The sequence below is a fragment of the Schistocerca piceifrons genome, chromosome 2, assembly GCF_021461385.2.
Source record: "Schistocerca piceifrons isolate TAMUIC-IGC-003096 chromosome 2, iqSchPice1.1, whole genome shotgun sequence".
Classification (NCBI taxonomy): Eukaryota; Metazoa; Arthropoda; class Insecta; order Orthoptera; family Acrididae; genus Schistocerca; species Schistocerca piceifrons.
In genome coordinates, this window is record NC_060139.1 from 189816013 (window position 1) to 189842185 (window position 26173).

Consider the following 26173-nt stretch of genomic DNA (forward strand, 5'->3'; position numbering starts at 1 on the left):
CTTCCAGTGGACGGGACGGCAGCTGTCAACGGCCGGGACACGGCACAGCCTCCGGGGTGCCAGCGAGCTGCCCACACTGGACCAGTCCTCTACACCTGAGATAGCGCTTTACTGGATGGCATCCACCTATTCATCTACACTCCACATGTCACCTTACGGTGCGTGGCGGAGGCTGCATAGTACTGCAGTATGATTACCCGCTCCCCTCCCTCGTTCTCTCCCCGTCCCACTTGCTACAGTCACGAATGGTGCTCGGAACATCTATCGGCAAGACTCTTTATGATAAGAAGGGTAACATGTAGATTCTACATTACTCATTACTTTTTTTCGGGGGGGGGGGGGGGGGGGAGCGAGCTCATCACTCATCATTTTCCAGACTGCTTCGATGCTGTTCGCCACGAATTCCTCTCCAGTGCCAACGTCTTCATCTCACAGTAGCACTTGCAACCTGTGTCCTTAACTATAGTTCAATTCTTTTATCTTGGCGGTTCACGCATGCCCGCCCAGACGCGGGTGATTGCTGCGTTGCCAGTTGTACGCGTCAAGAGAAGCAGCGCCATAGTATAGTTCGCAAACTTACGTTTAGGGGGGAGCGCGCAGTTTATGAAGTAAAGCCACCACGGCTACATTAACCCTTTCGCTGCTACAGAGACGTGCTCCCCGCATTCCGCGATGTGCGAGATTTTGTCGTCATTGCACTGCTCGCCTGTGCAGACACATGGTGTTTCGACTGCTTTGACACACTTTATCATTCGATTTCACAAAAACTATTTGGCTCAAAAATTTGATTTTTACACATCTTCTTGACTGATACCTTCCCTCCCATAAATGACTTAATTTTGTTCCGAAGTTCCACGCAGTTATTGTGCAGCATTAGATGTAGTAAACCATTGCACGAAATTATGAAGAGTTTGCAGAGGTAAAAAAAAAGTCAATAGCATATACTTTCGGTATAGTCGATTTTAGTTGTCACTAGAAATTTCACAAAATTACATTCAAACAAATAAAATTCATGAAGTAAGACACTTCGATATTGTTTTTAAATAAAGAAAATATTTAGTACCGAAAAAGGCTTGAACTCAGAACCTTTGGCTTAGCAGCCATACACTTTAACCTTTTTTTTTTTTTTTTAATCTCATTTTGTTCGTTGTATCTGCTCTGGGCGGACGTCGTAAGACACCCGTTTCAGTTCGTTGTTGATCCATTAACTCAGTTTTTTTATTACAGAGGGCAGCTAGCCCTCTGACCGAACACGCTGAGCTACCGTGCCGGCATCATTTTGTTCGCTTTCGTTCGTTGGATTTGCTCGGGGCGGACGTCGTAAGACATCCGTTTAAGTTCGTTGTTGACCTGTTAACGCAGTTTCGCAGTTTTTTTTATTACAGAGCGCTGCTAACCCTCTGACCGAACACGCTGAGCTACCGTGCTGGCTTAAATTTTTCACTCGAGGGAAGACTTGAATCAAGGACCTCTCGATCCGCAGCTGTTAAAATATTGCAGTGGATGTACTCGAACTCGTGACATCTTATCTACCATGCGCGATACTTACCATCACACTACTAGCTGACAGCCATTACGCTAAACGCAGCTCGTCATTCACTACATCTCCCAACATATCACGCAAAATACCGACAAACACTGGTGGTATGACTATGAATTATTCACGTTTCGTCGAAGTACAATAGGAAATAAACAATTACCGCTAATCTTTATCGCGAAAAAGCGGTTTGTGAGAATGATACAAACACCTTTCCTTGCTATCGCCTGAATTAGGAGGCTTATTGCTTGTTTGATTTAATTAATTAATAGAATATGAAGCAATTGGTATAAAGAATGCTTTTTCCAAACTTTCTATAAAAGAAAGTCTGCTATCAAGACACTGCTTTTGTTCAATTACTTTATTTATGACTGAAGGTTTCTAAAACTGAAGGCACTCGTCCGTGCTCTGCACTCCAATCCAGCTCTGGCAACGTCGTTCTCTGTTCATTGGCTGACTGTGTTTTGTGACGTCAGATGCGCAGAACGAACCTAAACTCGGCCGCCGTCATAAATGACGCGCACTTTAGTTGAAGGTGGTAGCTGTTCTTTCGGACATGTCCGAAAGAACAGATACCATCTTCATATAGTTAAGGCTAACCGGCCATTGACCTTCTTCTTCTGTGCGGATGCACATGCATTGCCCGAACTCTTACGGGACTCGGTAAGATTGTCTGCCGCGAGTAATGAATGTAATGGGTAGGGGCACTACGAATGTAGCGTGTGGGCATTAAGCTGGGAATGTGGCTCTCACGGGGAGCGTGCAAGGGATACGTCCCTGCAGTCGCTCTATCCTCTGCGCCCTTCGTGGCTCAGGTGGGTTACCCGGCACGGTAGCTCAGCGTGTTCGGTCAGAGGGCTGCTCGCCCTCTGGAATAAAGAAACTCAGTAAAGGAATCAACGATCAATGTGAATGAATGTCTTGTGACATCCGCGCAGACCAAACGCAACGAACAATAGCGAACCAAATGCAAAGAGGAAAAAAAATGGATAGAGCGTCTGCCATGTATGCAGGAGATCCCGCGTCCCAGTCACGGTCGGGGCACACATTTTCAACTGTCGCCGTTGATGTACCGGGCGATCAAAAAGTCAGTATAAATTTGAAAACTTAATAAACCTCGAAATAATGTAGATAGAAAAGTAAAAATTGACACCCATGCTTGGAATGACATGGGGTTTTATTAGAACCACCCCATATTGCTAGACTTGTGAAAGATCTCTTGCGCGCGTCGTTTGGTGATGATCGTGTGCTCAGCCGCCACTTTCGTGATGCTTGGCCTCCCAGGTCCCCAGACCTCAGTCCGTGCGATTATTGGCTTTGGGGTTACCTGAAGTCGCAAGTGTATCGTGATCGACCGACATTTCTAGGGATGCTGAAAGACAACATCCGACGCCAATGCCTCACCATAACTCCGGACATGCTTTACAGTGCTGTTCACAACATTATTCCTCGACTACAGCTATTGTTGAGGAATGATGGTGGGCATATTGAGCGTTTCATGTAAAGAACATCATCTTTGCCTTGTCTTACTTTGTTATGCTAATTATTGCTATTCTGATCAGATGAAGCGGCATCTGTCGGACATTTTTTGAACTTTTGTATTTTTTTTGTTCTAATGAAACCCCATGTCATTCCAAGCATGTGTGTCAATTTGTACCTCTCTATCTACATTATTCCGTGATTTATTCAGTTTTCAAATTTATACTGATTTTTTGATCACCCGGTATATCAACGCCTGTCGGCAGCTTTGGGTCTTGATTCAATTATCATTCCTTAATTATTTGTCGGATGTATCCCAGTTTTCTGTCTTCCTATACAGTTTTTACCCTCCATCTAGTACTGTGGAGGTCATTCCGTGATATCTTAACACACAACCTATTGTAACGGTAACACCGACCTCCTTCAACGGCAATCGATGCTAAAGTTAAAATTCTGCGAGGAATTTTTGAGAATGTTGACCGTGAGATAACCTAACTGGAACAGAACAACAAACTAGGATTCGTTTCCGAAATGCTCCACCATAGTATAACCAACAGTAAACAGATAGGTCAGGAACAGACGTTTTCCCAGCACAAAAGCAAGCCGTAACATTACATAATAATATCGGTCGCCAGCCTGATTAAGCATTCTCGTGTCAAGCAATACAATAAAGCAGAAGGCAGTGCTAAGGCTAACCCAACCTTGGCACACAGGCACTAAACTCTTTCTTTACATCTGTTCACACTACAACACAGTAACCTAACCTTGCAGATACAGGGTGTTTCACAAATGACCGGTATATTTGAAACGGCAATAAAAACTAAACGAGCAGCGATAGAAATACACCGTTTGTTGCAATATGCTTGGGACAACAGTATATTTTCAGGCGGACAAACTTTCGAAATTACAGTAGTTACAATTTTCAACAACAGATGGCGCTGCAAGTGATGTGAAAGATATAGAAGACAACGCAGTCCGTGGGTGCGCCATTCTGTACGTCGTCTTTCTGCTGTAAGCGTGTGCTGTTCACAACGTGCAAGTGTGCTGTAGACAACATGGTATATTCCTTAGAACAGAGGATTTTTCTGGTGTTGGAATTCCACCACCTAGAACACAGTGTTGTTGCAACAACACGAAGTTTTCAACAGAGGTTTAATGTAACCAAAGGACTGAAAAGCGATACAATAAAGGATCTGTTTGAAAAATTTCAACGGACTGGGAACGTGACGGATGAACATGCTGGAAAGGTAGGGCGACCGCGTACGGCAACCACAGAGGGCAACGCGCAGCTAGTGCAGCAGGTGATCCAACAGCGGCCTCGGGTTTCCGTTCGCCGTGTTGCAGCTGCGGTCCAAATGACGCCAACGTCCACGTATCGTCTCATGCGCCAGAGTTTACACCTCTATCCATACAAAATTCAAACGCGGCAACCCTTCAGCGCCGCTACCATTGCTGCACGAGAGACATTCGCTAACGATATAGTGCACAGGATTGATGACGGCGATATGCATGTGGGCAGCATTTGGTTTACTGACGAAGCTTATTTTTACCTGGACGGCTTCGTCAATAAACAGAACTGGCGCATATGGGGAACCGAAAAGCCCCATGCTGCAGTCCCATCGTCCCTGCATCCTCAAAAAGTACTGGTCTGGGCCGCCATTTCTTCCAAAGGAATCATTGGCCCATTTTTCAGATCCGAAACGATTACTGCATCATGCTAGCTGGACATTCTTCGTGAATTTGTGGCGGTACAAACTGCCTTAGACGACACTGCGAACACCTCGTGGTTTATGCAAGATGGTGCCCGGCCACATCGCACGGCCGACGTCTTTAGTTTCCTGAATGAATATTTCGATGATCATGCGATTGCTTTGGGCTATCCGAAACATACAGGAGGCGGCGTGGATTGGCATCCCTATTCGCCAGACATGAACCCCTGTGACTTCTTTCTGTGGGGACACTTGAAAGACCACGTGTACCGCCAGAATCCAGAAACAATTGAACAGCTGAAGCAATACATCTCATCTGCATGTGAAGCCATTCCGCCACACACGTTGTCAAAGGTTTCGGGTAATTTCATTCAGAGACTACGCCATATTATTGCTACGCATGGTGGATATGTGGAAAATATCGTACTATGGAGTTTCCCAGACCGCAGCGCCATCTGTTGTTGAAAATTGTAACTACTGTAATTTCGAAAGTTTGTCTGCCTGAAAATGTACTGTTGTCCCAAGCATATTGCAACAAACGGTGTATTTCTATCGCTGCTCGTTTAGTTTTTATTGCCGTTTCAAATATACCGGTCATTTTTGAAACACCCTGTAAGTGTATCACTAGCTTAAGTCAGACAAACAAATGGCCAATGAGATAGCAAACAGTAACATATGCCTCTCAACAATAGGCACCTTACATGAACTTGATGCAGCGGTTTATAGAACCAATCACCAACACACATGAAACTATTAGCAGTACTAAACAGGGAAAGGCATGAAATGATTGCGATTTAAATCAGGGAGTCTGTTAACGATCATATTCTACAACATCATTGCTTAGTACAGAGTCTCTCTGCCTGTGCATTAACATACTTGCATTAGAGTAGCTAACACAGTAAATATTTATTTCTGGAACTCGGTTTGAAGCAATTAAACAGAATGCTAATCTAACAACACTGGCTCTGAAGTAGCCTTTGCTTTGCTTCATTAACTAACTAACTAGTGCATGACTACCCTTAAACTTTCATGGTTTGAAGACCCATGCTCATTAACAAAACTACAAAAGTATGTATGAGAAATAGGAAGTCTTCTCATTAACAATTATTGAGTAAAGCACAACAAATTATAACTCTTAATAACAAATGTGCTTTGATAAGCAGTCTTTTAACCTACTCAAAATGCCAACACAACGTTAAATTCAAGTTCAAAAACTTTCTCATGAAATGAACACTGATAAAACTTTGTAATTCTGATCAGTGTGCATAACTTAACTTTTTGTGTTCTGCCTTACGGTAGGTCTTGTCATGGGGGAAGCCTCATCAGAGGTCCACCGCATGAGCGTCTAGTGAAGTGGTTCCAGTGGTGGTTTCCCGTATGATGAAATGAAAATGAGGACAACACAACACCCAGTCCCTGAGCGGCGAAAATTTCCGATCCAGCCGGGAATCGAACCCGGGCCCCTTGGCGTGACAGACCGCCGCGCTGACCACTCAGCTTTCGGGACGGACCAGTGTGCATAAATGCAACAATTAATAATCTTTTTCACTTCGGACCAACTTTATTATTTTCAGGCAGCTTTTCAAGTAAGGCAATTATTTAACGACATGATGGTGGATTAATTTAAAAAAATGCACTGGAAGTGTATTTCTTATACTATAAAACTGGAATTTAAACACTATAACTCTACACATTAGAAAGCAATCACAACTATTTTTACAGCTTCCAAATAAGTCTTTCCATAATAAATCAGGACACTCACAATTAAATTCGCTAGGATAGGATTTCTGTCCAGGTTTGTAAGTTGGGATAATCACGGCTGTAAGATAGAGTTTCCAGCAACACCACGATTATTATTAAAATCAACCAAATTTCACAAATACCTGGTTCATTTACAGAGTGCCAAGTACAAAACAGTTTAGTGGAAGGCTGGTGGCACTGGTGGCGTAATTTGTAGTGGCTGATAATATGGCGGCGATGCAGTCATGGCATTACTGTTGGGCTCGCCCTGTTACATACTTCCTTGGCGCCGAAATTATATTTATAGGGCCAAAAACCTTGCCATGATAATGGTATCACCAAATGCACCGTCCGGGGCCCATAAATACTAGCTCTTCTGGCCCCAAAACTCCAAGAGTATGAGCCACAATGATGCGCTACTGCTAGCGAGGTGTTAGTTAACCACAGCACTGCTCAGCCCGGACTCCTTACCCGTTACAAAGGACGAGTTGCCACTTACGCGCCAACCACACCTTTTCCACTCCGCCAGGCTACTTCCGTAGCTGTGGGACTTCCCCATGTCTTCTACATTCGACCCTACGTTCCCTAACTATGGACCAAGTCATTTACACTACATTATAAAACAATCATTCCATTGGTTATTTAAATTCACGAGCACAGTTTACACAACATCGCTCAAAAGTGCACATAACTGAAATATGTATACATAGTCAAAGAATTTACATTAAAGATACAATACTTTACTTCAGCAGCTCTACAAATTGACATAGAAATATCAGTACAGATACAAAATGGATCGAGAACAGCTGTTACACTATAATGACGTCCCTTCTTCTTGTCAGTATTTTCCATATGTTAATTTCTTCGTCAATCTAGCGAAGAGCCACCTCACTCCTTGCTTTACTAGTCCACCTAATTTTCAACATTCTTCTACAGCACATCGTATCAAACGCTTCATGTCTTTCACCGTTTTTCCTCAGTCCATGATTTACTGTCGTACAATGCTGCGCTGCAGACGCACATTCTAAGAAATTTATTGATCAGATTAAGGTCCATAGTTTCTCATCTGCATCTACATTTATACTCCGCAAGCCACCCAAAGGTGTGTGGCGGAGGGCACTTTACGTGCCACTGTCATTACCTCCCTTTTCTGTTCCAGTCGCGTATGGTTCGCGGGAAGAACGACTGCCGGAAAGCCTCCGTGTGCGCTCGAATCTCTCAAATTTTAAATTCGTGATCTCCTCGGGAGGTATAAGTAGGGGGAAGCAATATATTCGATACCTCATCCAGGAACGCACCCTCTCGAAACCTGGGCAGCAAGCTACACCGCGATGCAGAGCGCCTGTCTTGCAGAGTCTGCCACTTGAGTTTGTTAAACATCTCCGTAACCCTATCACGCTTACCAAATAACCCTGCGACGAAACGCGCCGCTCTTCTTTGGATCTTCTCTATCTCCTCCGTCAACCCGACCTGGTACGGATCCCACACTGATGAGCAATACTCAACTATAGGTCGAACGATTGTTTTGTAAGCCACCTACTTTGTTGATGGACTATATTTTCTAAGGACTCTCCCAATGAATCTCAACATGGTACCCGCCTTACCAACAATTAATTTTATATGGTCATTCCACTTCAAATCGTTCCGCACGCATACTCCCAGATATTTTACAGAAGTAACTACTACCAGTGTTTGTTCCGCTATCATATAATCATACAATAAAGGATTCTTCTTTCTATGTATTCGCAATACATTACATTTGTCTATGTTGAGGGTCAGTTGCCACTCCCTGCACCAAGTGCCTATCCGCTGCAGATCTTCCTACATTTCGCTATATTTTTCTAATGCTGCAACTTCTCTGTATACTACAGTATCATCCGCGAAAAGCCGCATGGAACTTCCGACACTATCTACTAGGTCATTTATATATATCGTGAAAAGCAATGGTCCCATAACACTCCTCTGTGGCACGCCAGAGGTTACTTTAACGTCTGTAGACGTCTCTCCATTGGGAACAACATGCTGTGTTCTGTTTGCTAAAAACTCTTCAATCCGGCCACACAGCTGGTCTGATATTCCGTAGGCTCTTACTTTGTTTATCGGGCGACATTGCGGAACTGTATCGAACGCCTTCCGGAAGTCAAGGAAAATGGCACCTACCTGGGAGTCTGTATCTAATATTTTCTGGGTCTCATGAACAAATAAAGCGAGTTGGGTCTCACACGATCGCTGTTTCCGGAATCCATGTTGATTCCTACAGAGTAGATTCTGGGTTTCCAGAAACGACATGATACGCGAGCAAGTAGACTTTCACTAGCAGACTTTTGGTCGTAGATGCTCTCTTTGCGTTTGATAATCTGATCTTTAATTCCTCTTTAAGTCGTCCGCAGTCTGTCATTTTGCCTCCAAGATGGTAGAGTTTCTTACCATCGCCTACATCGTGATTCCCAGTTTCGATGTTAAGTTTATCGCTAATCTCGTTTTTTCTCTTCCTTACTGCTTCAGTTTCCCCTCGAATTACTCTCAATCCGTATTCTGTACTCATTAGACTGTTCATTCCATCCAATGTATCCTGTAATTCTACACCAACTTCCATGAAGATAGCAGTGTCATCACGAGCGAATCATATCATCGATCGCACTCTTGAACCATATTCCTAGATTTCCGGAAATCGTCGAACAGTACCCCTCCGCAGACATACGCAGCAAGTTTTCAGATACATGAACAACTCGAATACTTTTTAAGTAGTAGAAACCAGTAGTTTTTACTCGACGTCGAGTGTTTGTCGGAGAGAAAATTATCTTCAGTAGCGCTGTAGAAAAGAACGATAGGACCGCTGTTGTTTCTTACACTTACATGCAATAGACTACCTGACGGAAAGTGTGAGCAGCAATCTACGACTGTTTGCTGTTGACGCCGTAGTGTACGGAAAACTGTGTCGTCCAGTGATTATAGGACGACACAGGATGAGTTGACAGAATTTGTAATTGGTGTAATGAATGGCGGCTTGCTGTAAATGTGGAAAAATATAAGGTAATGCAGAGGAGTAGGAAAAATAATGCTGTAATAACGAATACAGTATTAGTGTTGTGCAGCTAGACATCACTTCTTTTAAATGTCTAGGTGTAACGATGGGTGTAAGCGATATGAAATGGAATGGGAGTATGAGGACGGTAGTTAGGAAAGGCGACCAGTGGAGCTCATTTATTGGAAGAATTTTAGGAAAAATGGTTCAAATGGCTCTGAGCACTATGGGACTTAACATCTGATGTCATCAGTCCCCTAGAACTTAGAACTACTTAAACCTAGCTAACTTAAGGACATCACACACATCCATGCCCGAGGCAGGATTCGAACCTGCGACCGTAGCAGCAGCGCGGTTCCAGACTGAAGCGCCTAGAGCCGCTCGGCCTACTGGCCGGCGAATTTTAGGAACGTGTAGCTCGTCTGTAGAGGAGACCGCCTATAGAACATAGTGCGAGCTGTTTTTCAGTATTTCACGAGTGTTTTGGATACCCAAAAAGTATGATTAAAAGAAGAAAACAGAAATCGTGTGAAACCCAGCTCGCACTATTAATCCACGAGACCAACAGGGGAGGGGGGGGCGATCAAGTAAATGGCCTGTGGCTTAACTTCCGTCTCGCACTCTATACGGTTCCGGACTGCCACCTACTGAAGAAAATACAATCGTGCGGAATATCAGGCAATTCTGTGACTGGACTGAACAGTTTCTAGCCAGCAGAACACAGTATGCCACTCTCAACGGTGAAATGTGACTTCGGGCGCACCCCAGGGCAGTGTTACGGTCCATTACTTTTCACTTCATGGTAGACAACATCGGAAGTTCCATGAGGCTTTCCGCGTATAATACTGCATACGGAGAAGTCGCAGCGCTAGAAAATTGTAGCGAAATGTAGGAAGGCTAGCAGATAATCGGCGCTGCATGCAGCGATGGCAATTGACGCTCAGCGTAAACAGGTGTACGTACTGCATACACATACACAGAAAAACCCGTTATTGTATGATTACAGGATAGCAGAACAATCACTGGAAGCAGTTACTTCCATAAAATATCTAGGAGTATGCTTACGGAGCAATTTAAAATGTAACGACCACATAAAAGTAATCACAGGAAAGGCTAAGGCCGGGATGAGATTCATTGGTACAATCCTCACGAAGTGTGGTCCGCCAGTGAAGGAAGTACACTACTGGCCATTAAAATTGCTACACCAAGAAGAAATGCAGATGATAAACGGGTATTCATTGGATAAATATATTATACTAGAACTGACATATGATTACATTTTCACGCAATTTTGTTACATAGATCCTGAGAAATCAGTACCCAGAACAACCACCTGTGGCCTTGATACGCCTGGGGATTGAGTCAAACAGAGCTTGGATGGCGTGTGTAGATACAGCTGCCCGTGCAGCTTCAACACGGTAGCACAGTTCATCAAGAGTAGTGACTGGCTATTGTGACGAGCCAGTTGCTCGGCCACCATTGACCAGACGTTTTCAATTGGTGAGAGATCTGGAGAATGTGCTGGCCAGGGCAGCAGTCGAACATTTTCTGTATCCAGAAAGGCCCGTACAGAACCTGTAACATGCGGTCGTGCATTATCCTGTTAAAATGTAGGGTTACGCAGGGATCGAATGAAGGGTGGAGCCACGGGTCGTAACACATCTGAAATGTAACGTCCACTGTTCAAAGTGCCGTCAATGCGAACAAGAGGTGACAGAGACGTGTAACCAATGGCACCCCATACCATCACACCGGGTGATACGCCAGTATGGCGATAACGAATACAGGCTTCCAATGTGCGTTCACCGCGATGTCGCCATCATGATGCCGTAAACGGAATCTGGATTCATCCGAAAAAATGACGTTTTGCCATTCGTGCACCTAGGTTCGTCGTTGAGTACGCCATCGCAGGCGCTCCTGTCTGTGATGCAGCGTCAAGGGCAACCGCAGCCGTGGTCTCCGAGCTGATAGTCCGTGCTCCTGCAAACGTCGTCGAATTGTTCGTGCAGATGGTTGTCGTCTTGCAATCGTCCCCATCTGTTGACTCAGGGATTGAGACGTGGCTGCACGATCCGTTACAACCATGCGGATACGATGCCTGTCATCTCGACTGCTAGTGATAAGAGGCCGTTGGGATCCAGCACGGCGTTCCGTATTACCCTTCTGAACCCACCGATTCCATATTCTGCTAACAGTCATTGGATCTCGACCAACGCGAGCAGCAAGTGTCGCGATACGATAAACCGCAATCGCGATAGGCTACAATCCGACCTTTATCAAAGTCGGAAACGTGATGGTACGCATTTCTCCTCCTTAGACGAGGCATCACAACAACGTTTCAGCAGGCAACGCCGGTCAACTGCTGTTTGTGTATGAGAAATCGGTTGGAAACTTTCCTCGTTTTAGCACGTTGTGGGTGTCGCTACCGGCGCCAACCTTGTGTGAATGCTCTGAAAAGCTAATTATTTGCATATCACAGCATCTTCTTCCTGTCGGTTAAATTTCGCGTCTGTAGCACGTCATCTTCGTGGTGTCGGAATTTTAATGGCCAGTAGTGTAGCTTACAAAAATGGTTCAAATGTCTCTGAGCGCTATGGGATTTAACATCTGAGGTCATCAGTCCACTAGAACTTAGAACTACTTAAAGCTAACTAACCTAAGGACATCACACACATCCATGCCCGAGGCAGGATTCAAACCTGCGACCGTAGCGGTAACGCGGTTCGAGACTGTAGCGCCTAGAACCGCTCGGTCAAAACGGCCGGCGTAGCTTACAAAACCCTTATTCGACCAATATTTGAATATTACTCGTTAGTCTCGGATCCGCACCAGATAAAATTGATAGAGGAGGCAGAGAAGATCGAAAGAAGAGCAGCGCGTTTCGTTACAGGTTCATTTACTAAGCGCGTAAGCGTCACAGATGATCAATGAACTCCAGTGACAGACGCTGCAAGAGAGGCGTTCTGCATCACTGGGTGGGATGCTATCAAGATTCCGGCAGCATACATTCCTAGAACAGACAACCAACACATTGCTTCCTCCTAAGTAGTCCACGCGAGGAGACCATGAAGATAAATTAAAGAGATTCGAACGCACATCGAGGCTTACCGGCAATTGTTCTTCGTGTGAACCATACGCGGGAAAGTGGGAATGTGAGAGTGGTACACAAAGTAAACTCCGCCATACACTGCAAGTTGACTTGCGGAATATAAATGCAGAGGTAAAAAACATCGAAGCAGTTCAGAGACATACTGCTGGATTTATTACTAACAGGTTCCCTCGACAGGCAAAGACAAGATAAGAGAAATTATAGCTCATGCGGAGGCATATACGTACACGTTGTTGCAGGACGAGACCGACAAACTTTGAGGAATAATAAGTCACACAGAGAGATTCTGTCTTTTATTAAGGAACATATAATATTAGACGCGTCTTTAAGGGGACCACACCCTGCCTATCTAACCCACGTTAATTTAGGCAAGTATTTTACCCATTTCTGAAAAACTATTTGATGCAGGACCTTAATATTTTTACTGTATGTTACTTGATGCTAATAGTCAAGTGCACTAAAATCTACTTTATCCATTTTACAGTTTTTAAGAAATACTTTTTTAAATTCATTAACAAAAAATATTAAGTTTTTTCTACAGAAAATATTTTTTTGTGAACTTCCTAATGGCGGAATATTAATGAATGTCGCACCGGAGGTGGCTTTTTATGTTATGCAGAGTCTCTGAAAATTTCATTCTTTTATCTATGATAGTTTCTGACATAATGGGGCATATGTACTGAAAATTTTAATTTGCGAGGAATTGACTTTTAAGAAAAAACTTTTGAAATTTGTTACTTACAGTTAATTAAAACTGTCCTGCTACATATGATGGCCCTTCTTTGGTCTCTAGCAGGTCTTCCAGCTTCTTTTTCACCTTCCTGGATGTTTGTCTTGCTTTCTTGGCCATATTAGATGGAGATCTGTCTGCATCGGCTATCCTCATTTTATCGCACTGTTGCAGCCCAGTGATCATATTTTCACCAGGATTAAGTCCCAGCTTTTTCAGTACCCAACACTTTCCAATATTGCCACAACTGAATGTAACAACAGCATCATGAACTCCTAGTTTCATTGTATGCATGGCTACATATACAGTTTTAGGAAGACGGTTCCAAATTATGCTGTTGAAACATTCATTTGGGTTCTGTGTCTGCCAGTGCAGACATTTCCTTAGAAGGTGAGGATGAGCCAAGTCTCTGAAAATACGTTTAACTGCTGTAATAACAGCAGCAGGAAGAGAATGCTGGTTAGAATAAGATTCTCCAGTTACCTGAGCCCTATTGTATTTGCACCACGAATTTTCTCCTGATGCCGCGCGGGATTAGCCGAGCGGTCAAGGGAGCTGCAGTCATGGACTGTGCGGCTGGTACCGGCGGAGGTTCGAGTCCTCCCTCGGGCATGGGTGTGTGTGTGTTTGTCCTTAGGATAATTTAGGTTAAATAGTATGTAAGCTTAGGGACTGATGACCTTAGCAGTTCAGTCCCATAAGATTTCACACACACATTTTTTCTCCTGATGGACAATCCATGACATGGCTTATCACCAGCAGAGGACTTATGGAAGAATATGGCCCAAACATCTCTCTTCATCGCGTCCAGATTTTCTTTATTTCTCCCAGTTGCCTGCCCATAGTATACCTGCAAGTTTTCTATTTCTGTTTTAGTTAACCGACCCTGTCCGGTTAACAATTTTCCATCTTCTAATTTTTTTCCTCACATATCAACAGTTAATTTTCTCATCCTTGTTCCCAAACGTTTTTGAACATGGCCTATACATTCTATTTTGCTAATAATGGCATCTCGATATGGCTTTGAGTTGACAGTGGGTGGGTCGACAGTGGGTGACAGAAAATTGGGCGTGGCACATAAACACACGTGGTAGGAAAATGTTCTTTAAATGCTAGAAAAAAAAATTCAACAAAATCCTTTTCAGAGTACTTAAATAAATATTAATCTATCGAAATATGATGAAAACCGAAAATTGAATTTTTGCTTCCTGAACCACGGTGTGGTCCCCTTAAGGTTATAATAATGAATAACTGTAACTGCACAAAAATTACCGTTTATTATTACTAGGCACGTTTGGTACCGATCTGAGCGTCTGACATCTGGAGGTCTGGGTGTCAGTCACATTGGGTGCCTCTGACAGCACAAGTAGTCCGCCCCCGGTAGCTGAGTGGTCACAAGTCTCTTACTGGAAGCCTTACGACCAATCGCCCTCGCACCCCCTGTGATGATATCGGACATCCCAGCACCTTTCTTCTACATTAGCCAGTTCTTCCTTGAATTAAGCCACATCCGCACCGCACTACTACCCACACGCTTGATGATGACGAGGGCGATATATGCTGCCATGCAAATGAACAGGACGCCGAATGTGATTGAAAGCAAACACCCCACTACAAAGTGGCGCGATGCGTGGCAGGCAGTGGATGCCAGCACCCTTGTACTGACGTGCAATCTGCATGGCACGTAACTGTTAATGGGAAACAGTTGTGCCAGTCCCGCCTACATCACATCCACCTCGCCGATTCACCCTTGTGTGCCACATGCCAGGTGACTGACACGGATGAACATCGTTTCGAGTGCGGGTCGGCAAAGGACATTTGGTATTTGGTGCGTCAGATATTGGCTTTTCTCACACGCACAGCTCCCGACAGGATAACTACCCGATCACTTCTTTTCCCCAATAAGATTTATTTTCCAAGAGCAAAACCGAACTCTGTGACGTGGATCAGCGGCCACGCCGTTCACTACCTATTCGGTAGTGGCGAAAAGACAGTACCCGATTTTTGGTATTACCTCAATGAACGACATTGTGCGATTGTCAAGAACCCTAAATATAGGCAATATTTTTCTAATTTTCTTTGGAGCGCATTCCATAATCCGCCTCGCAGCTGGATTATCGATGACATGAGAAGATAACCATAGCACCTCGTCCCAGTTCCTTTTTTTTTTGAGATTGAACAAACAACGGAAACATCACAGCAACGAGACGACAGTCATCGAAAAATTCGCAGCGGGCTATAGTATGGCGCATCCTTTGTCGTAACGGGACGACTTCCTATTACTCTGTTTATGTAGCCGAAGAGGAACGGCCTTCCTTTTATCCGTTTGTGTAAATAAAAATAAAAAAAGCAGAAAAACAAACCTTCCAAAATCCTTTTTCCTTTGTTTCACTTTTGTTAAAAAAAAAAGTGGCTCGGATAGCTGGCAAAAAAAAAGGCTACATGATAGCGTACTGGACTCTGTAACCCAAGTTCGCGGGTTCAATTCCGCTTAGAATCAATTTTTTTCCCTTTCATTTAACTTGTATGTAAATATCATTTATATTTATGTATTTGCATAGATTTATGACATTTTAGGTATGTTGAATTTGTGAAACATGATACGTAATAACTTACGATAAAAAAAAGTGGTCAGCGCGACAGACTGTCAATCCTAAGGGCCCGGGTTCGATTCCCGGCTGGGTCGGAGATTTTCTCCTCTCAGGGACTGGGTGTTGTGTTGTCCTAATCGTCATCATTTCATCACCATCGACGCGCAAGTCGCCGAAGTGGCGTCAAATCGAAAGACTTGCACCCGGCGAACGGTCTACCCGACGGGAGGCCCTCGTCACACGCCATTATTATTACTATTATTATTATTGTTACAGCACAAGTACAAATTGGTGGAACACCGCTGTTTGGTCGGCAGGTGTGGATGTGCGGTGGGCGCGTGGAGATGGTGCCGTGCTCACACGTGGGCCACGTCTTCCGCAGGTCGTCCCCCTACTCCTTCCCTGGCGGGGTCTCCACCGTGCTGTACTCCAACCTGGCCAGGGTCGCTCTCGTCTGGATGGACGACTGGAAGGAGTTCTACTTCAAGTACAATGCTGGTGAGTGCCTAAAACACAAATATGACTCCAGACTCAACGCATTTGGAAATACAGGACGTACAGTATCATGTATGACGCGAGTACTGTGTCCAGTATTGCACGTAAAATCAGTACACTGAAGGTTGGTATATCCGTCATCCGTCGCGCTTTCTTGTGCTGCAAGAGGGTAGCAGAGAGCCAGTGATGGTGGACGATAGGAGACAGTGCGAGTGTGAGAGAGAAGACAGTAAGTATAGGAGGGAGAAAGTGGCAGTTAAAGACAAAGAGAGATGGATGAAGACATCAGTGGGAGTCAAAGAGAGAGAAGATATTGGTGATCAGTGAGAGATAGTGGTAGTAAAAGAGAAAGGTGGATGGAGATAGAAGCCTTGGGACCGAAACAGACAGGAGACGGTGGAAATGAAAGAGATATGGGTGAGCCTATTCATAGACTTGATGGCTCTGGATCCTCCCATAACGGCCAAATTTAACATGTTGAAATATTGGAGGGCGCATTTTGGACCGAAATTTTAAACATGTTAGTATAGGCGGAAAAATAAGCTGAAGATGTGAATTGATGTGTGTGTTAGGGAGGGCATTGGACTAGAGTAATCTGTGCAGCTGTGTTAGCTGTAGTATTGTGGTGGTGTAATGGTTAGCATTCCTGCCTAATAAGACAGGAGACCTGGGTTGAAGTCCCGCCAGGTGCAAAAATTTTAATTCATTTCTTCAGCTTCAGTCATTACTTTTTGAATTGTCGAGGTGTGGTAGAGACAGTGGCAGTGGGAAAGAAAGACAAAAGAAGACAGTGGAAGTGAGATACGAGACAGTGAAAGTGGTATTTACTGTCAGTCGAAGGTCTCCAACCTGGAGCCGACACGTGACTCAAAGCAAGTATCAAGTTTGGCCCAAGAAGTGAGCGTCTAATACACGATCGGTAAAAAAAAAAAAAAAAAAAAAAAAAAGAGGAATCCGTTTATGTAAAGTTTGATAAATTGAATATTTCCAATTTGAAACTCCCGCCACACACAGCTACTCCCTCATCAGTCCATCCCTGTTCTTAATATTGCTGCCCGTGCTGTACTTGAACCCCCAGAGTTTCGTTCTTGTACCCGGCCAATCCGTCAGACGCACTGGTCTATTACCTTACAGCCACTTTAGTTGCAACTGCGACACTAGAGATTTAGACACATACGATGAAATTAATTTATGGAAATACAAAAAAAATTCTGAATTATTTCTGTACAGTTGTTATAAAGAATCTTTCTCACAGTAGTTATGACCACTACAAGTCGGTTGAAGTTACAAATCTTCATGCGGATTGTAATAATATTACCAACGTTAGCTGCACTGATGCACCAAAGAAACTGGTATAGGCATGCGTTTTCAGATACAGAGATATGTAAACAGGCAGAATGCGGCACAGCGGTCGGCAACGCCTGTATAAGACAACAAGTGCAAATGTGTGTGAAATCTTATGGGACTTAACTGCTAAGGTCATCAGTCCCTAAGCTTACACACTACTTAACCTAAATTATCCTAAGGACAAACACACACACACACACACACACACACACACACACACACACACATGCCCGAGGGAGGACTCGAACCACCGCCGGTACAAACCGCACAGTCCATGACCACCGCTCGGCAAGACAACAACTGTCTGGCGCAGTTGTTAGATCGGTTACTGCTGCTGCAATGGCAGGTTATCAAGATTCAAGTGATTTTGAACGAGGTGTTATACTGGCGCACGAGCGATGGGACACATGATCTCCGACGTAGTGGTGGAGTGGGGATTTTCCCGTACGACCATTTCACGAGTGTACCTTGAGTATCAGGAATCCGGTAAAACATTAAATCTCCGACATCGCCACGGCCGGAAAAAAATCCTGCAAGAACGGGACGCGTACAGGTACGGAGACAACCTCATGAATCCATGGATCCTAATTGTCAGCAGCGTACTGTTAAAGTTCGTGGATGCTCTGTAATAGTGTGGGGCGTGTGCAGTTGGAGTGATATGGGACCCGTGATAAGTCTAGACACGACTCTGGCAGGTGGCACGTGCGTAAGCATCCTGTCTGGTCACCTGCATCCATTCATGTCCATTGTACATTCCGACGGACTTGGGCAATTCCAGCAGGACAATGTGACACCCCACACGTCAAGAATTGCTACATAGTTGCTCCAGAAACACTCTTCTGAGTTTAAACACTTCGGCTGGCCACCAAACTTCCCAGACACGAACATTATTGAGCATATCTGGGATGCCTTGCAACGAGCTATTAAGAAGAGATCTCCAACCCGTCGTACTCTTACGGATTTATGGACAGCCTTGCAGGATTCATCGTGTCAGTACCTTCCAGTACTACGTCAAACATTAATAGAGTGCATGTCACGTGTTGTGGCACTTCTGCGTGCTCGCGAAGGCGCTGCACTATATACAGGGTGTTTCAAAAATGACCGGTATATTTGAAACGGCAATAAAAACTAAACGAGCAGCGATAGAAATAAACCGTTTGTTGCAATATGCTTGGGACAACAGTACATTTTCAGGCGGACAAACTTTCGAAATTACAGTAGTTACAATTTTCAACAACAGATGGCGCTGCAAGTGATGTGAAAGATATAGAAGACAACGCAGTCTGTGGGTGCGCCATTCTGTACGTCGTCTTTCTGCTGTAAGCGTGTGCTGTTCACAACGTGCAAGTGTGCTGTAGACAACATGGTTTATTCCTTAGAACAGAGGATTTTTCTGGTGTTGGAATTCCACCGCCTAGAACACAGTGTTGTTGCAACAAGACGAAGTTTTCAACGGAGGTTTAATGTAACCAAAGGACCGAAAAGCGATACAATAAAGGATCTGTTTGAAAAATTTCAACGGACTGGGAACGTGACGGATGAACGTGCTGGAAAGGTAGGGCGTCCGCGTACGGCAACCACAGAGGGCAACGCGCAGCTAGTGCAGCAGGTGATCCAACAGCGGCCTCGGGTTTCCGTTCGCCGTGTTGCAGCTGCGGTCCAAATGACGCCAACGTCCACGTATCGTCTCATGCGCCAGAGTTTACACCTCTATCCATACAAAATTCAAACGCGGCAACCGCTCAGCGCCGCTACCATTGCTGCACGAGAGACATTCGCTAACGATATAGTGCACAGGATTGATGACGGCGATATGCATTTGGGCAGCATTTGGTTTACTGACGAAGCTTATTTTTACCTGGACGGCTTCGTCAATAAACAGAACTGGCGCATATGGGGAACCGAAAAGCCCCATGTTGCAGTCCCATCGTCCCTGCATCCTCAAAAAGTACTGGTCTGGGCCGCCATTTCTTCCAAAGGAATCATTGGCCCATTTTTCAGATCCGAAACGATTACTGCATCACGCTATCTGGACATTCTTCGTGAATTTGTGGCGGTACAAACTGCCTTAGACGACACTGCGAACACCTCGTGGTTTATGCAAGATGGTGCCCGGCCACATCGCACGGCCGACGTCTTTAATTTCCTGAATGAATATTTCGATGATCGCGTGATTGCTTTGGGCTATCCGAAACATACAGGAGGCGGCGTGGATTGGCCTCCCTATTCGCCAGACATGAACCCCTGTGACTTCTTTCTGTGGGGACACTTGAAAGACCAGGTGTACCGCCAGAATCCAGAAACAATTGAACAGCTGAAGCAGTACATCTCATCTGCATGTGAAGCCATTCCGCCAGACACGTTGTCAAAGGTTTCGGGTAATTTCATTCAGAGACTACGCCATATTATTGCTACGCATGGTGGATATGTGTAAAATATCGTACTATGGAGTTTCCCAGACCGCAGCGCCATCTGTTGTTGAAAATTGTAACTACTGTAATTTCGAAAGTTTGTCTGCCTGAAAATGTACTGTTGTCCCAAGCATATTGCAACAAACGGTGTATTTCTATCGCTGCTCGTTTAGTTTTTATTGCCGTTTCAAATATACCGGTCATTTTTGAAACACCCTGTAAGACAGGTGTACCAGTTTCTTTGCCTCCTCAGTGTATCTGACAGTGCCGTAATTCTATTACAACAGATTTTATTCGATATCGTATCCACTGCTTCAAATAAGAACAACATTCGAACTTGAACGTCTGTATAATGGCCCTTCACGAATTTTACTTTCGTGTACAATTTCTACCACGGCAGATAATCGGATAAATGAAGATGTGTTAATGCTGCACATGATGGCGGAAGCTGCTTCCCTTGCTCTTCGTCGCCCTGCAGCAGTCGTCATACTCATTCCTCTCGCACCCCTCCCACAGTGTAGAGAGTTCCTCGTAATGTTGTTGTGCCATACTGTCTAACAGCAACAACTTGGTCTCTGTCTCTAGGCGGTAGATGTCGGAAGTCATAGTCTTGAAACTACTATCAACCGATGCGAGATAACAATGTGGTTCCTACGTTCGACCGCGTCCATTCCCCCTCCCCGCCCCCGCCCCCAATATTTTTTGCTAATATTATGTATATTACGCGAGACCCAAAAAGACTTGTTCTCTTCTAAAGTGGCTCACGGAAGCTAAAAGGTTGGACACGCCTGCTGTAAATCAACGCGAGAAAAAGGGGACATTGGGACAGAGACAAAATATAGGCAGTGGCAGTCAGAGGGAGATGGTGAGTATGAAGGCTTAGCAACAAAAAGGGGCTGGGTAAAAGGATTTATGATGTCCTGTGTTAAAAGAGGGGCCGGTCGAAGTGGCTGAGCGGTTCTAGGCGCTACAGTCAGGAACCACACGACCACTGCGGTCGCAGGTTCGAATCCTGCCTCGGGCATGGATGTGTGTGATGTCCTTAGGTTAGTTAGGTGTAATTAGTTCCAAGTTCTAGGCGACTAATGACCTCAGAAGTTAAGTCGCATAGTGCTCAGAGCCATTTGAACCATTTTTTTTGCAACAGTGAGATGTACTAAAGGGACTCCAGAAGTACGTACCTCCTATTTCTCTACAGAAGTACCATATGTCACGACTCTTGCTTTCCGTTTTGGAAGCTTTGTCTCTTGAATTCCTTTGTTGTAACATGGTTCACACCCGTTTGATGTTTTCATTTCTGTGTGAAGTGTACGCGGCATCTCGCCTGCTCTGACTATTCATCACATTTACTTGGGACGGTAACATATTCTTAACACAGGACTCGTATAACCAGTGTAGAGTATGACAGTTGCCAAGACTGCAGAAGAAGAACAGACACTTCAATGACCGGTGTATGTATGGTGTATGTTAACCGGGGACCTGGAAACGACGGAGAGGTTCCGTCTCCGCCGCAGCCGCAGCACAATATATATAAATGACCTAGTAGATAGTGTCGGAAGTTCAATGCGGCTTTTCGCGGTTGATGCTGTAGTATAGAGAGAAGTTGCAGCATTAGAAAATTGCAGCGAAATGCAGGAAGATCTGCAGCGGATAGGCACTTGGTGCAGGGAGTGGCAACTGACCCTTAACATAGACAAATGTAATGTAATGTATTGCGAATATATAGAAAGAAGGATCCTTTATTGTATGATTATATGATAGCGGAGCAAAAACTGGTAGCAGTTACTTCTGTAAAATATCTGGGAGTATGCGTGCGAAATGACTTGAAGTGGAATGATCATATAAAATTAATTGTTGGTAACGCGGGTACCAGGTTGAGATTCATTGGGAGAGTCCTTAGAAAATGTAGTCCATCAACAAAGGAGGTGGCTTACAAAACACTCCTTCGACCTATACTTGAGTATTGCTCATCAGTGTGGCATCTGTACCAGGTCGGGTTGACGGAGGTGATAGAGACGATCCAAAGAAGAGCGGCGCGTTTCGTCACAGGGTTATTTGGTAAGCGTGATAGCGTTACGGAGATGTTTAGCAAACTCAAGTGGCAGACTTTGCAAGAGAGGCGCTCTGCATCGAGGTTAGGCTTGGTGTCCAGGTTTCGAGAGGGTGCGTTCCTGGATGAGGTATCGAATATATTGCTTCCCCCTACTTATACCTCCCGTGGAGATCACGAATGTAAAATTAGAAAGATTCGAGCGCGCGCGGAGGCTTTCCGGCAGTCATTCTTCCCGCGAGCCATACGCGACTGGAACAGGAAATGGAGGTAATGACAGTGGCACGTAAAGTGCCCTCCGCCACACACCGTTGGGTGGCTTGCGGACTACCGCAGTCCACTTCACCCCTCCGCCGCCCCACACCAAACCCAGGGTTACTGTGCGGCTCGGCCCCCGGTGGACCCCCAGGGAACGTCTCACACCAGACGAGTGTAACCCCTATGTTTGCGTGGTAGAGTAATGGTGGCGTACGCGTACGTGGATAACTTGTTTGCGCAGCAATCGCCGAGGCGGATGGAAAACCGCCTAAAAACCATCCACAGACTGGCCGGCTCACCGGACCTCGACACAAGTCCACCCGGCGGATTCGTGCCGGGGACCAGGCGCTCCTTCCCGCTCCATTAAGCCATGCGTTAGACCGCTCGGCTAACCGAGCGGGCTCAATGACCGGACGGAAAGTTCACAATTTTGTGAAAAAATGTTACGCGAGGGAGATTTGAACACGAATCTCCCGATTTGCAGTCTAACATCGAGACCACACAACCCGAGCCCGTGATACTTGCAGTTCGCTCGATGTTGAACATCTTGGACCGTTCACTGGTTTTGTTTCTGTTGTCACAGTTCAGTAGACTTCTTCCTGTTTTCAAGCTTGATGTGTGTTCAGTTTTTGACGGGCTATCCACTGGGCCATCTTACCACTAAATCAGAGTTTCCTTTGTCAGTAAGAGTGCACCAAACTACGGCGCCGTGTCCAAATGACCCGCGTTGAGCTCCTTGGTCGCATACACAGATAACTGATTGCTGCAGCACGTAGGCTGCTTTGACTGAGAGCCATCAGTGTTGTCACGCTACTTGCTGGTATTTGCAGAGGCGGCCGCAGTTCGCGACCGCCAGACAGTCCGCCGCCGGCTGGAGCTGAGGAACCGGCTGCAGTGCCGCAGCTTCCGCTGGTACCTGGACACCGTCTGGCCCTCGCACTTTTTCCCCACCGAGGACCGCTTCTTCGGCAAGGTAAGTGCAGACACCTCGAATCGTTGCGTCAGAGTTAGAGAGCGGTGGATGGTGCATACTCTCGGTGAAGGTACAGGTCGCCTGCGATATCGCATAGCTGCTCTGCTGCATCTGAGTCGAGTCCCGTTATAAATTCTGTGACGTTCCTCTCGTGTTGGACCACATTTTATTTGGTAACATTAATGTGTTTTGTGACACTGCAGTTAATAAGCATAACCAGCTTTCCTGGGTAGCAACGTACGAGGGGCGTTTGTAAAGTCCGTGCAAAAATAAAAACTACTTACGTGTTTGGGGTAAATCTTTTTTATTTTTCGACATAGTCTCCTTTTAGACTTATACACTTCGTCCAACGCTGTTCTAATTTGTTCATCCCTTCCGAATAATAGGAATTGTCCAAGTCAATAGCTATTAGTTGCTGCAATCACCACCTCGTTTGGATAAAATCTTTGTCCCGCCAGCTATTTCTTCAAATTGGGGAACAAATAGTAGTCCGAGGGAGCCAAGTCTGGAGAATAGGGGGGACGTGAAACGAATTGGAATCCTATTTCCATTAATTTTGCGACCACAACTGCTGAGGTGTGTGCTGGTGCAATGTCGTAATGGAAAAGGACTTTTTTGCTGTCCAGTCGCCGGCGTTTCTCTTGCAGCTCGGTTTTCAAACGGTCCAATAACGATGAATAATATGCACCTGTAAGAGTTTTACCCTTTTCCAGACAGTCGATGAGGATTATCCCTTGGGGATCCCAAAACACAGTCGCCATAACCTTCCCGGCCGAAGGAATGGTCTTCGCCTTTTTTGGTGCAGATTCTCCCTTGGTAACCCTATCCATGTTTCATCGACAGTGAGGAAACGACGCTTAAAATCCTGCGGATTCTTCCTGAACAGCTCCAAACCATCCTCGCAACGCATCTCATGATTCCGTTTTTGGTCAAGCGTGAGCAGTCGCGGAACCTATCTTGCGGATAGCTTTCTCATGTCCAATTGTTTATGCAAAATATTATGTACCCGTTCATTCGAGATGCCCACAGCAGTAGCAAGCTCACGCACCTCAACTCTTCTGTCATCCATCACCATATCATGGATTTTATAAATGATTTCTGGAGTGGTAACCAATACAGGGCGCCCAGAACGTTCAGCGTTACTTGTGCCCATATAGCCACTCTGAAAATTTTGAAACCACTTACAAACTGTTCTAATCGAAGGCGCAGAGCCACCGTAATGTTTATCAAGCTTCTATTTAGTCTCTTGAGGAGTTATTCCTTTCATAAAGTAATGTTTAATCGCCACACGAAATTCTTTTTCGTCCATTTTTTGACAGTCACTCGACTTCCTTGATTCACAAGAATGCCAAACACAAATAATTAGACCAATATGGCGGAAAATTGGAGTGCGTTGTTTCCAAAGGTGCTACTACCTCAACATAACCTCGATACGTGCCGGTGGTGCCATCTCTCGGACTTTGCACGGACTTTTCAAACGTCCCTCGTAGAGTGCTATAGCTGCGAGCAGGAAGACGATTCCGCACTGGGAACGCAGGCGGCACCGAAATATGCCAATGGTGTGAGAAACGGGAGACAGAACCCTACTCTTGAGATACTGATTGTTGGGGCCCCACCAACATTTAGGCGCGAAGCTAAGACAATTTATTAAATACTAGCGAACCCGGAAATGCTTCGCAATTGCTAAATATGTGTGGGAATTGGAACATTCTCCGGTGAACAAACAGACTTCGGCCGAGATCGCTTAGCTTCCAATATTGATCCTTCCCGAACAAATTTATCAGACGGTGAATGTTTCTCTTGCAAGGGGCCCTTGGTGTGTTAAACTGTTGTCGAAACCGTCTCTGCGTCGCAGCAGGTCTTTTCGTTACGTGAAAAAGTAAGGCAACTGCCGATCGGTGCTGCGTTCTTAGTTGTCCATTGTCGGCCATGTTGTAAACACTAGTCTCCTAGCGACGGTATCGTGAATTAAACGTCATTTCCTTACTCTTTTGTTTCTCCAAGCTCTGCTGCCAACATGATCAACGGGATATCTCTTGCTACTGATACACTATGTACGAAATAATTAGTGACACATTTCGTGTGCCGCCCTGTATGGCCTAACGGTGTAATTAACTGTTTTCTGATGTTAGTCAATAAATGCATCGTCATGACCTCTCGAACTTTATAATAATGTACAGTGTAAGGCAAAGAAAAGTGGCACGGACGAGTGGATATCTTTTGTGGCAGCATTAACGGAGGAGGAAAAAAACCTACAGTTACTTCCAACAGGATGGAGTAACATTGTGTAAATGTACTTCAATCTTCACTCCTGACAGTTTTGTTAGCAGAAGTCAGTTTGGTCGCTGCCATAGCTGGCCACCCAGGTTACCTGATCTGTCAGTGTGCAGTTACTTTGTGTATGTGTATCCCTCAAGTCTAAGGTGTATCGTAACAGCCCTCACAGTCTTAAAAGAACTGCAGCTGGACATTTCGGATGAGACTGCAGCAATTCCAGTAGTCCAGCTTCGATCTGCGTTCAGCAACTTGCTCACCAGGGTCCAAATGTGCCAAGAGACGAGTAGTGGTCACTTTCAATATCTGCTCTAGTCAGGTTAATACTGTATTTACTGTCCTCTGCTGTGTTTCTTTGTAGAATGGAACTCTGTTCTCCGGCCCACTTTTATTTGCCGACCTTGTGTATTAGCTACCCACAATGTCCACTTGCAGTCGTACAGGT

General features: G+C 45.1%; 1 protein-coding gene across 2 annotated transcripts in view; it reads left to right on the top strand.

Moving 5' to 3' along the window:
• Positions 1-26173, top strand: part of LOC124776307 (polypeptide N-acetylgalactosaminyltransferase 3-like) — a 347179-nt gene that overhangs the window by 268532 nt on the left and 52474 nt on the right. For both annotated transcript variants that reach the window (XM_047251238.1, XM_047251239.1), the window contains exons 9-10: positions 16238-16418; positions 23312-23454. In XM_047251238.1, the coding sequence (XP_047107194.1) occupies positions 16238-16418; positions 23312-23454 (324 nt within the window). The remainder of the gene's footprint in view (positions 1-16237; positions 16419-23311; positions 23455-26173) is intronic.